Source organism: Schistocerca serialis, chromosome 7 (assembly GCF_023864345.2).
Source record: "Schistocerca serialis cubense isolate TAMUIC-IGC-003099 chromosome 7, iqSchSeri2.2, whole genome shotgun sequence".
Classification (NCBI taxonomy): Eukaryota; Metazoa; Arthropoda; class Insecta; order Orthoptera; family Acrididae; genus Schistocerca; species Schistocerca serialis.
The window spans coordinates 169,965,219-169,978,598 of NC_064644.1; the positions used below are offsets into that span (position 1 = coordinate 169,965,219).

A 13,380-nucleotide genomic window follows, 5' to 3' on the forward strand; every position below is an offset into this window, starting at 1 on the left:
TAGGACAACACAACACGCAGTCCCTGAGCGGAGAAAATCTCCGACCCAGCCGGGATTCGAACCCGGGGCCTTTGGATTGACATTCCGTCGCGCTGACCACTCAGCTACCGGGGGCGGCCTGTTACACGACAGTAACATCCCTGTAATGGACTGGCCTGCAAGAGTCCTGACCTGAATGTTATAAAACACCTTTGGGATGTTTTACAGCGCCGAATTTGTGCCAGGCTTCACTGACCGACATCGATACCTCTCCTCAGTGCAGCACTCCGTGAAGAAAGGGTTGCTATTCCACAAGAAACCTTCCAGCAGCTGATTGAAAGCAAGCCTGTGACAGAGGAAGCTGCGATCATGGCTAAAGGTGGGCCAACACCTTATTGAATTCCAGCATCACCGTTGGAGGGCGCCACGAACTTGTAAGTCATTTTCAGCCAGGTGTCCGGATACTTTTGATCACATAGTGTGTATGTAGATGTAAATGTGGATTAACAGATCGGCTGCTTCCCTATTATGGCGATAAACGATTCTGCAACTAAAAGAAATAAAACAGAGTTGTATCACGTTTCAAACTCTGAGACCTTATGCGGTCTCTGTACTTTTGAATATTATTGTTCCGAACACCGTTATAAACAGCAAAACCAGATCTTCAGAAGCCAGAAGTAACATCGCACTATCTCCGATATACGCTGACTGTATTTCCCCGAAATCATTCCAGGGTCTACTGAGCACGTGTTAGAGGTTACTTCTAAGAGAAAACTGTCTCTAATCTGCAATTGCACGGCACCCCCACGGACTCAGGTCCACAGATGTTTGTACATTTCCAGTACAAATCGTCAAATCATTTCGTTACACAAAATTATTCTGAAACGTCGATACAAATACTGGAATCTCGCCACGTTTGTAAGTAGTAGTCTAGCAAGTTACTTTTTGAAAAGAAATTTCTTTCAGCAACGAACTTCTTTCCAAGTTGCCGTGGTAAGATTCGGTGCTAGAAAGAGCACTTAAACTGAGATACAATACGAATCGTATTTTGCGCGTTATGCATCTCTTCCTAAATACGTAAATATATCAGAAAATTAAGGCTGTCCGTTTACTATTACTTGGGACGACTTTATAATTATTTTGCAATAATCTCAATGTACAGTATATTCCCCGTAAAATGTTTTTTCGACGGTTGAAATAGGTTTTTCCTGCTCGTTTCTTTGAAGCACCTTAGTGTTGGAGAAGCAGACATTATCAACGCTATTGCTGAGATAACTTTCGTGTTATCTTGTTACTCGATAAGGCACCCTATAAGTGAAGGCATTTTCCAAGGCTACGTGATTAGTACGGGAACCTCTCGTATGCACATGTATTTTGGTAGCCCCTCAGCTACGGAAATGGTAAGTTCCTACAAGATTGTTTTTTACCCTTATAGACTAGCCAGTCATATGTGGACGTTATCTAACTGTCGTATGAGCTTTTATAAAACAATAAACGTGGTGCTCAATAAATTGCAACCACTGAAGAAGAAGAAGAAATATCTCGACTTCTGTGCTTAGAGGCCTTCTGTCGGTCATACTTTCTCTCGATCTCTAACATCTCGACTATAGTTGAGTTCTTCAGTCTGGAACCGCGCTACTGCTACGGTCGCAGGTTCGAATCCTGCCTCGGTCATGTATGTGCGTAATGTCCTTAGGTTAATTCTAAGTCTAGGGGAATGATGACCTCAGATGTTAAGTCCCATAGTGCTTAGAGCCATTTTTGATAGCTTAGTTGAGGATTTGGTTAATTAAAGAGCAAATCAGATAGCTGACGTCAGTCGTATTCCAGGATTAACTTTAAAAGATGCCCGGTCTTCTGGCAGTCCGCTAAAGTCAGTAGTTACAGGTGTCTTCGGCAGATGAACTGAAAATGTAGCACCTGATGCTTAGCCAATGTGGAGCAACCGTTATACGTTGAAACTGCTCGACAGATCTTGACTGGGGTGTTCATATTTCTAGCTCCTTCAGCATTCTACACTTTTTTTTTGTTATTGGGTATTCCATCCATCAATTATTGTGAAACGTGAAATCCGGTATTTTCCACATCTATATCGTACTTTGCAAGCCACATAACGGCGGAGGTTACTTCTGGTACCACTAACTAACACCCCTTCCTGTTATACTTGTAAATAGTGCGTGGGAAGAATAATCGTCGGTAATTAGCTCTAATTTCTCGAATTTTCTCGTCCTGATCACTTCGCAAGGCGTCTGTGGGAGGAAATAATGTGTCACCCGATTCTTCCCGGAAAGGGTTCTCTCGAAATTTCAATAGCAAACATCTCCGTAACGCACAAATCCTGTCTTGTAATATCCGAAACTTGAGCTAATTAAGCATCTCTTTAACGCTGTCTCCCTGACTAGACGATCCCGTGACCAAACGAGCCACTCTTCCTTGGGTATTCCCTCTCTGTCTTCTGTCAGTCCTACCTGGCAATGGTCCCATACGGATGAAGAGTACTCAAGAATCTATGGAACAACACGCTGTAAGCCGCTTCCTTCGTGGACGATTTACATTTTCTTAAGGTCCTTCCTACGAATCTTAGTCTGGTGTTTGCTTTTCCTTATTATTTGTTTTATGTGCTCATCCCATTTAAGGTCGCTCTAGATAGTTTCTCCCAGATATTTTACGGTAGACACTGTTTCCGATAGTTCGTCATCAATACTGTAGCTGTACAGTAGTGGCTTTCTTTTCCTATGCATGTGAGACATGTTGTATTTATTCACGTTCAGGGTCAACTACTACACTGCACCATTCATCAATTCTCTGCAGGTCATTCTACAAATCTATACCGTCTTCTGCCGTTGCTACTTTCCTATAGACTACTGCATTATCTGCGAACAATCTTAAGGAGCTTACGACGCTTTGTACTAGATCATTTATATGCATTGTAAACACCAATGGTCCTATCACACTTACTTGGGGTTATCCGAAAATTACCTTTGCATCTGTCGATTTTTTTCTGTTAAGTGCGAATTGTTAAGTTCCGTCCGCAAGAGAGCCCTGCAACCAGTCGTTAATATGGCGTGATACTCCATAAGTTCGTACTTTTTTCTCTAACCGGCAGTACGGGACGGTGTCAAATGCCTTCCTGAAATGAAGGAACACGGTATCAACCGGAGCGCCATTGTCTTCAGCGCTGTGGATCTCACGGAGGAAAAGAGCGAACTGCGTTTTCCAACATCTCTGTTTGCGGAATCCATGTTGATTTTTATAGAGGAGATTTTCGTTCTCCAAGAACGTCATAGATCTGGGAAAGCCGTAGAAGCAACGAAAAAAATCAAAATTTCCGAACTTTCTGCAAGTAGCTGGGTGTAGTTTCCGCATAAAGTACCGAAAGATACATATCTCTTCTCTGTGGAGACTAGCAGCTAACGGGAACAGCCTTCGGACCCGGTACTATATGCAGAGGAGTGGAGCTGGTGTTCCTCACACACGTAAGCAAATACCTTCTTTCATCAAGGCCACTGGTGGTGGACGGCATCTCTATCTACCCCTGTTTCTTCCCGGTGCCACTTGACCATGAGCTATTCACGCGGGAAAAAGTGACTGACTGTCGATCGCAGCACATTCTGTACGGAAAGGGAGATGTGATGAGCACTGCACCCAGCGTAAATGTTTACTATGAAGTCGTTTACCGTCTGGAAAATACAATTGCATCACATTTGTCATGTGCAGAAGCTTGCGCGTTGTTATCCTGTTCTATCTCGTGCTCAATTCAAATGGCTCTGAGCACTATGGGACTTAACATCTATGGTCATCAGTCCCCTAGAACTTAGAACTACTTAAACCTAACTAACCTAAGGACATCACACAACACCCAGTCATCACGAGGCCGAGAAAATCCCTGACCCCGCCGGGAATCGAACCCGGGAACCCGGGTGGGGGAAGCGAGAACGCTACCGCACGACCACGAGCTGCGAACTCGTGCTCAATTACGACAGATTTTTGGGTCTCTGGCTTTTTGTATGTACTGCCAAAGCTATTCATAGCAGCTACCAACGAGGGACGAGACATGAGTCCATCTACATTTCTAATGACCCGTATTGAATTACACCTGCGCTAAACTGGAGGTAGACGTTTGAAGTTCTTATAAGAACAATTTCATCGAACTCGCTTTGTTTCATTACGTACACATATTGAACTTAAGCTCAGCGTCTACCTCCAGCTAGAAGTGTTCACTGCAGAAAGATTAATATCGCTGTGCACTACGACGGAAAGTCACGTAGCACCAAAGTATCATTGCTCAACCTTTTCAAAACACATCGAGAGAAAATTTTACACCATACAGCAATAGTTCTATATTCATCTTATTTTGTGGAAATGTTCATCACACAGCAAGTATGAAATGATTAAATTTTTATTCTATTCCGAACTGATGTCAACCTCCATACGTAATTAGTTACATGTTCCATAGTTCATTTGGACGATTCTTCTTTCGAAATGTGGAACTAGTCAGTTTACAAGGTATGTATACATGGATAACGTTAACATTAATTAAGACATTATTTTACAGTCTCACATACAGAAAGGAATCTTTTTATAGGCTATCAATTTTTATATAGAAATTCGTTCGTAGAATAGAAGGCTTAGACCAGGAAAAAGGATTTGTGGGTTTCATTTAAAACTAGTATGTATAAATTCGTTCGTAGAATAGAAGGCGTAGACCAGGAAAAAGGGTTTGTAGGTTACATTTATAACTAGCTTTGCTACCTGTCAGACACGTTGTGTTCCTGGGGAAATGATAAAAAAGTTTTGTTGCTGTATATTGAACTCCTTTCTGGGCCAATGGAGCTTTAGTAATGGTGAATAGAGGTTATTTTTTTCCTCTAGTGTTGTGCTGGGTTACTTATGACGAATTTCATTAGCGAATATATTTATTGCGACGACGCACTTAAAATATATAACTCTAGGAAGAGGTATCTGCATTAATGCCTCGGGTGAACACTACATATTGCCAGCCGGGGTTGCCGAGCGGTTCTAGGCGCTACAGTCTGGAACCGCGCCACCGCTACGGTCGTAGGTTCGAATCCCGCCTCGGGCAAGGATGTGTGTGATGTCCTTAGGTCAGTTAGGTTTAAATAGTTCTAAGTTCTAGGCACTGATGACCTCAGTAGTTAAGTCCCATAGTGCTCAGAGCTATTTGAACACTTCATATTATTCTCACTGCTCGCTTTTGTGCAATTTGTACCTTCTTTCTAAGTGGTGACTTATCCCAGAAAATTATTCAGTAATATATTATTGGGCGGAAATATGCCATAACGTTAATTCGTCTGTTTCCAAGACCAGCGCCAAGTGGAGTAGCCGCGGTCTGGGACACCTTGTCACGGTTCGCGTGGCTCGCCCAGTTCGAATCCTCCCTCGGGCATGGGTGCGTGTGTTGTCCTTGGAGTAAGTTAGTTTAGGTTAGATTAAGTAGTGTGTAAACCTAGGGACCGATGACCTCAGCAGTTTGGTTCCATAGAAGCGTACCACAGAATTCCAAAACTTCTCTTTGTTCAAATTTCACCAATAAGTACACCCAAAAATTTGGACCATTCTACTGAATTTACTGACTCCTGTTCATGGGCTACATCAATACTGTTGGTATAATTTTTTGTTGTACAGAACTGTATATAGTGCGTTTTCTTTTTCAAAATTAAGGCGGTGTTCATTTTCAGAGAACCAATTAATAATATTTTGAAAAACATCATTAACAATGTCTTCTGTGACTTTCTCTCTAGTGGGGTTTATTATAATGCTAGAATCGTTTGCAAAATGTGTCAGTTAAGTGCGAGGTGTGGCCCCCGAGACCACCAATACACTGATGTATTCGTTGTGGCGTAGAAGGAAATGGACTCAGAATGTCAGTTTGAGGAATTTTTTGTCATGTTTGATTAGAGGCTAAGGAAGTATACGTCTACCCATCGCGTCCCAGACATGTTCTGTAGGTCATAAATAAGGGAAAGTGAAAGATCCATACATTTCTTAAGGCGTACGTGGTGTGAACTGCAATGTCGGGTCTTGCATTGTCCTGCTAAAATTTGCCATTTTGTACCCTATTCACGGAGGGTGCGACAAAAGGGTCCACCTTTCTTGCTACACACTGGAGATCACTCAACCACGCTTCAGCAGTTTCTATACCAATACTGCTGTTGTTTTCAGTAGCTTCTCACTCCATGATTCCAGGAGTTGGGGAAGTACCGGTATCGAGAATCATTGTTTCAAGTGACCTTTGCCCATGACGTCTACCGATAAGACACCACTCAATGTCACAGTTGATTCTGACTCTACACCACCCATGTTTCTTTTGTCTATGCTATGGTCCCGATGGTAAAACACGCCTGCCAACTAGAAATCTCAAATCAGCTGCCAGTAATCTGCCACCAGTGGTGCGTGGTGACATTCCGCCTGTAACTTTTGCCCAGATTTCAGCCATTGCCATCTGTCAATTCGTCAGCGCCAGCCAAACGACCTTAAGATTTTCCTGCTGTGTTCTTTCCCATGAGTACTCTTTTGGTCACACAGTTATACACACTCCAACTGTCTGTGTGATACGTCGACCTGAAGCTCCCATGTGCCGCATAACAATAATTCGACATTTCCCGAAGTCCAAAAGATGGCAATAAGCTGCACTTGCACGTGGTCTGGAAATGCTGTATTGCGATATCCACCTGAGAAGATCTAATAGGTTAGACTCACCCTTGTAGCTAGAGAAAGGAAAATTTCTCAAAAACGGTAACACGAAAGTAACGGTTTTAAGCGAAATAACGCAAAATCGGTGATTTTTACGGGATTTCGTGAAATTTGTAATTTTGTCATATAAAAGAGTTTACTAATATTCGTAACTTATAGTTACTGAGTATTAAACTGAATTTCCGCTTCTAATTTTCTTAAGGCTGAGGTTCGTGTATAATCTCAAACTGATGTTCATTTCCCGCGTAACGAACTTTGATGTGACACTGAAAATAGCATCGGAAGTAGCAAAAACAACACGGAATTTAGCAGAAAACACAGAATCTGACGAAAAACAACATCAGATTTGACAAACAACATTGAATTGGGCAAAAACGTAACAACGAATTTGGCAAAAAATAACACCGAATCTGGCAAAAAGTAACACCGAATTTTGCCATAAAATAAAACCATTTTTTTTCTGTCTCCACGAACACGTACCACGTACTCACCTAGTTCTTCGGCTATAGGAAGGGCTTTTAATCTATACTGAAAATAGCCTCGCATAAGAATGAAAGTTTAGTTTGGGCATGGAGATACTGAATCATGAGTTTGCTGGCGTTCGGTCAAGGTGTTCCTGGAGTAACACTTCTCATTCCCGTCACTGTAACTACTTTATAATATGGGTACATGCTATAGGACTGCTACGGCGCCGCCTATTAGAGAAAAATTTAGCAGCATATTTAAGGAAACCACGTCGTACTATACAGAAATATCGTTCTCCAGGAACTTTCTCCCTATAACTAATTAACGTTATATTTATTAACTGAAATAATCGTTGGGTCTGTAAAGGTCGGTACACAGATACTCGTCGTTTTGCTTTGGTGTCGCTGACACACTTTTCTGTGGCTTCGATAAACCACTCTGTGCCAATGCTTGCTGGGAGAATTCCGGAATAAATGATTCGCTCCTTGTGACATAAAGCTGGTGGGACATTAACCACAACTAAAGAAAAATCTTCTCTGAATACCACACGCAAAACGTACGAAGACAGATTGATAAATTTAGTTTGCATTAATTTATACATGGTACCGGTGGTTTAAGTCCGTTCTGTGGATTGAATTACTTGAAGAAGTGCAGCAACAAATAAATCACCGGAAAAAAAATTTCTACGAAATTGCGTTGATGAGCGTTGGGAAGCGTAATTACCTTGCCAAGTTTTCTTGAAACTGATCCGACGCAAATTTCTTTGTTGGTCTTTATCTTAAGTGATGTGTGTCACGCGCTCTATAAAAAAAACTGATAAAAACGAATGTCGAGCAGTGATAAAACATTTTTATCTTATAAAGTCAACTGCGGTCAAAGTACAATATACGTTCCAGCAAGTACTTGCAGTGAAGTTCGAGTATTACAGAAAATAACATAAAATGAAATAAAAACCCTGTCGTACGATAGTTGCACGTTTAAAATGTAACAGTCTCCAGACTATTTTTTCCGAAGGCATTGCCCATAGATCTTACGTGATCATGGTAAATAACCGACATATCACAATTTCATGAGACTGTTCAGGTTTCTGACATTTCATGGTAGTTAATAATCTGAAGGAATCTCTGCGCGTCTGTTCTAGTGTACGACAATTGTTTTGTTTTGTTGCCTATATCTACAGCTACATCAGTATTCTGCAAGCCACCTGACGGTGTATGGCGGAGGGTACTTCTGGTGCCACTATCTGATCTCCCCCCCCCCCTCCCCCACCTTTCTTGTTCCATTCGCGAATAGCGCTTGAGGAGAATCAAACCTCAGTATTAGACTTAATTTCTCGAATATTCTCGTCGAGGTCATTTTGCGAGACGCATGTGGGGGAAAGTAATACGTTGGCCGACTCCTCCCGGGACATTCTTTTCTCGGAATTTCAATAGTAGGCCTAAACCAATCCATGGCGCACATTGCCCCTCTTGTAGCGCCCACGTGTGGAGTTTGCCGAGCGCCTTGTAACGCTTTCACGCAGGTAAAGGACCCTGTGACGAAACACACTGCTCTTGGTTGGGGCTTCTCTATCTCTACTGTTAGTCCTACCTGGTAGGGGTCCCAGAGAGATGAGAAATACTCAAGGATAGGTCGGATAAGCACCTTATAAGCCACCTTCTTCGTGGATGAGTTACATTTCCTTAACATTCTTTCCATGGGTCTCACTCTAGCATATACCTTTCCTGATGTTTGTTTTAGTGGTCATTCCAGTTGAGGTCGCTCCGTATGGTTACTCCTAGATATTTTACGGGAGATACTGTCTCCAGAAATTTGAGATCAATGGTGTAATTGTACAACAGAGGACTCCTTCTCTTATACATGTGCATTATATTACGTTTATCTGCGTTAAGGGACAACTGCCAGAGCTAATCAGCCCTCTTCATGTCCTTTTGCATATCGCTACAGCCTTCTGGTGAGCTGCCTTCTCGCAGACAACCGCAAAATTTGCGAACAGCGTTATGGAGTTTCCGACACTTTCTACTAGATCATTTATATGCACAGGGTGTTTATTTCAACTCGAGACAACTGGATATCTCGAAAATGAAGCATCGTGCGAAAACGATGTTCTAGTCACACGTTAACACAAGTAAAGTGGGCATCGTTTGTGCTGCAACTGGCCAACTCCCAACCACCCCTCCCGCCTGGGAGGTTCGTTTCCTATTTTCAAATCGATTCTCCCCGCCCCCTCCCTCCCCCCTACCCATTCTTATTGCATATTCGCATTCTACGCCAAAAATTCGTACGGTTTGCTCAAACTATTGTTTTTCGTTCGTGGTAGATGGCGATGTAGTCGACAAATATCAAGTGTGCCTTTTTTTGCAATTAAGAACCGACGCCGGCCGGGGTGACCGAGCGGTCCTAGGCGCTTCAGTCCGGAACCGCGCGACCGCTACGGTCGCAGGTTCGAATCCTGCCTCGGGCATGGATGTGTGTGATGTCCTTAGGTTAGTTAGGTTTAAGTAGTTCTAAAATCTAGGGGACTGATGACCTCAGAAGTTAAGTCCCATAGTGCTCAGAGCCATTTTTTAAGAACCGACGTATTTGATCCTACATTTCATTGAGGATGTAAATGTTAGCCTTTGTAGTATGACGGTTGCTATTAATGTTGAAACATTTCTTGAATGTTGCAAATGTGATTATATAGTACAAATAATATGGCTAGACATTGCTGGAAAATAAGCTTCTTGGATGGTAACGTAGCTTTCTGTTTCCTGCGGTGTTGATCTTGGTGCGTCTTCAAACCATTGGAATACTTGATTTCGGTGGCCGCCCCCGAATCCTGCCACCGGGGTGACTGATTTCGGTGTTTGTTTCCAGCCAACCGCCATAACTCTCGCGCTGGTTTCTACGCGGCTGCCTGTGAGATACAAACCACAACCATTGTAATAAGGTATTAGTCGATCACTATATTATTGCGTCTGGGGCTGAGGACGCTTCGGTCAGCCAATCGCAAGCTGCTATCGTGATACCTTACGAGGACATGTGCTAAACCTCTTGATAGTTGGTGCACAAGTGTCCTGAAAGTATTCAGAGCGCAATGCGTTTTCCTTAGTCACCACCGTACTCGTTTACTGTAACGTCCCCGCATATTTCCGATGACTGCCAAGGGAGGCCAAATGTGGTAATATCGTGGTCGAGTAGTAATATGTCTATGAATTGATATTGACGGACGCACCTACCATGGATACACACCTATCGTGTAAAACACTCTCTCGCTCGCCCCATCGCTCACTCTCCACGCACGCGGAACACCCCATTGCCTCGGCACCACTCATCTCTGGAGCCTGTTCTGGCACGGGTTCACATTTACATCGTAAATGAAAAGTAGAGCCGTTTATTAATTGCAAAAAACAGATACATTTCATATTTGTCGGTTACAGCGCCATCTACCACGAACGGAAAACAATAGTGTGAGTAAACTGTATGTATTTTTTGGCGCAGAGCCCGAACATGCAGTAAAAATGGGGTATTATGGTGGTTACGAGGTGGCAGATTGTAGCACAAACAACGCCCACTTTACTTATATTAACTTTTCACCTAGAACATATTTTTTGTACGGTGCGTCGTTTTCCAGATGTTTGGTTGTCTCAAGTCACAACAAAACACACTATATATTTCACATTTTTATTAGTTTAATACACTTGGGCATCAAGGACTAGAACTTCAGTCGGGCTGTGTTATCTGGTTATGGCTCTAACCAGGTAGATCAGCTTCCTCAGCTGTAAGTAATTTTAAGTGTATCTTACTTCTCATACGTGAAACGGGTAATATTTTCTGCCTCTTGTACTGGATTGTTATTTAACACTGAGATACATTTTGTTACTGCGATTTCCAGGGTCCAGTCTGCGTGTCCTTTTAATTTGGTTTCTACTGCTAGATGTCGCAATCTTCAACCCGCGATGGGGTGGCGCGTGCTTGACTTCACAGTATTCAGTGTGTAGCTAGCGCTGTAACCTGCACTTCTATTTGACGACTGCCAGTATACAGTGAAGAGCCAAAGAAACGTACACCTGCCTAATACCGTGTAGGGCCCCCGCGACCACGCAGAAGTGCCGCAGCACGACGTGGCATGAACTCGACTAACGTCTGAAATACTGCTGGAGGGAACTGACACCACGAATCCTACAGGGCTGTCCATAAATCTGTAAGAGTACGAATGGGTGGAAATCTCTTCTGAACAGTACGTTGCAAGGCAGCCCAGATATGGTCAATAATGTTCAAGTTTTGGAAGTTGGGTGGCATGCGGAAGCGTTTAAACTCAGAAGAGCGTTCCTGGACCAACTTTGTAGCTACTCGGGACGTGTGTGGTGTCGTATTCTCCTGCTGGTATTGCCATGTCCGTTGGACTGCTCAATGGAGATGAATGGATGCAGGTGATTAGACAGGATGCTTACGTACATGTCATCTGTCGGAATCGTATCTAGACGTATCAGGGGTCCCATATCACTCCAACTGCACAAGCCCCACTCCATTACAGAGCCTCAAGGAGCTTGAACAGTCCCCTGCTAACATGCAGGATCCATGGATTAATAAGATTGTCTCCATAATCGTACACGTCTATCCGCTCGATACAAGTTGAAACGAGACTAGCCCGACCAGGCAACATGTTTCCAGTCATCGACAGTCCAATGTCGGAGTTGATGGGCCCAGGCAAAGAATAAAGCTTTGTGTCGTGCAGTCATCAAGGGTACACGAATGAGCCTGCGGCTCCGAAAGCCCATATCGATTGTGTTTCGTTGAATGGTTCGCACACTGACACTTGTTGGTGGCCCAGCATTGAAATCTGCAGCAATTTGCGGAAGAGTTCCACTTCTGTCACGTTGAACGATTAGATTCAGTCGTCGTTGGTCACGTTCTTGCATAGTGATTTTTTTCTTGCAGGATCTTTTTCCGGCCACAGCGATGTCGGGGATTTGATGTTTGCCGGATTCCTGATATTCACGGTACACTCGTGTAATGGTCGAACGGGAAAATCCCCACTTCATCGCTCGTGCGCCGACTATAACACCACGTCAAAGCTCACTTAAATCATGATGACCAGCCACTATAGCAGCAGTAACCGATCTAACAACTGCACCAGACACTTGTTGTGTTATATAGACGTCGCCGACCACAGCGTCGTATTTTACCATCTCCGAATTAAACTGCTTGATTGCCCTTTACATTATGTACACGTTTTTTTTAGCTATGGTTGCGCGACCTATAAGGTTATTTGTACACTGTACATTGTGAACGGTAACAATTCTTTCGCATTTCCTTGGTATACTCCTAAAATTGTTGTATGTTGTATGTTAACCGGGGACCTAGAAACGACGGAGAGGCTCCGTCCTCGCCGCAGCCGCAGTGGTCGACGACTACCGCAGTCCACTTCACCCCTCAGCCGCCCCACACCGAACCCAGGGTTATTGTGCGGTTCGGCCTTCGGTGGACTATGGACCCCCCTCCCCCCCCCCCTCCCCCCAGGGAACGTCTCACAGCAGATGAGTGTAACCCCTATGTTTGCGTGGTAGAGCAATGGTGGTGTACGCGTACGTGGAGAACTTGTTTGCGCAGCAATCGCCGACATAGTGGAGCTGAGGCGGAATAAGGGGAACCAGCCCACATTCGCCGTGGCAGATGGAAAACCGTCTAAAAACCATCCACAGACTGGCCGGCTCACCGGGCCATTCGTAAAATTACTTTTACACCTGTCGATTTTGTTCCTTTAAGAAAGACGTGTTGAGTTCTCTGTGCAAGGAAGTCTTGAATCCAGTCGCTGATCTATCTATAAATCAAAAGCGCCCCAGGAAGTAATTTCCAAATTTGTGTTTGGAAACGATGAAGGAAAATATAAGTTAGTATACGGCAATATGTAATATAAGATGTAAGTAAACATCGACAACTTTTTTTCTCTGATCAGTCTTCTGACTGGCTTGATGCGACCCGCCACGCGTTCCTCGCCTGTGCCAAACCTTACATCTCAGATTAGCACTTGCAACCTAGTCTTCAGTTACTTGTATAATACACTCCTGCAAATTGAAATAAGAACACCGTGAATTCATTGTCCCAGGAAGGGGAAACTTTATTGACACATTCCTGGGGTCAGATACATCACATGATCACACTGACAGAACCACAGGCACATAGACACAGGCAACAGAGCATGCACAATGTCGGCACTAGTACAGTGTATATCCACCT

The 13,380-nt window shown here is 43.6% G+C and overlaps 1 protein-coding gene across 1 annotated transcript in view; it reads left to right on the plus strand.

Moving 5' to 3' along the window:
* Window positions 1–1,332: 1,332 nt before the first annotated feature.
* The window catches only part of LOC126412367 (leucine-rich repeat-containing protein 38-like), a 44,509-nt gene continuing 32,461 nt past the window's right edge, over window positions 1,333–13,380 (plus strand). Inside the window, exon 1 of the mRNA XM_050081934.1 lies at window positions 1,333–1,379. Coding sequence (XP_049937891.1) covers window positions 1,341–1,379 — 39 coding nt within the window. The 5' untranslated portion in view covers window positions 1,333–1,340. The remainder of the gene's footprint in view (window positions 1,380–13,380) is intronic.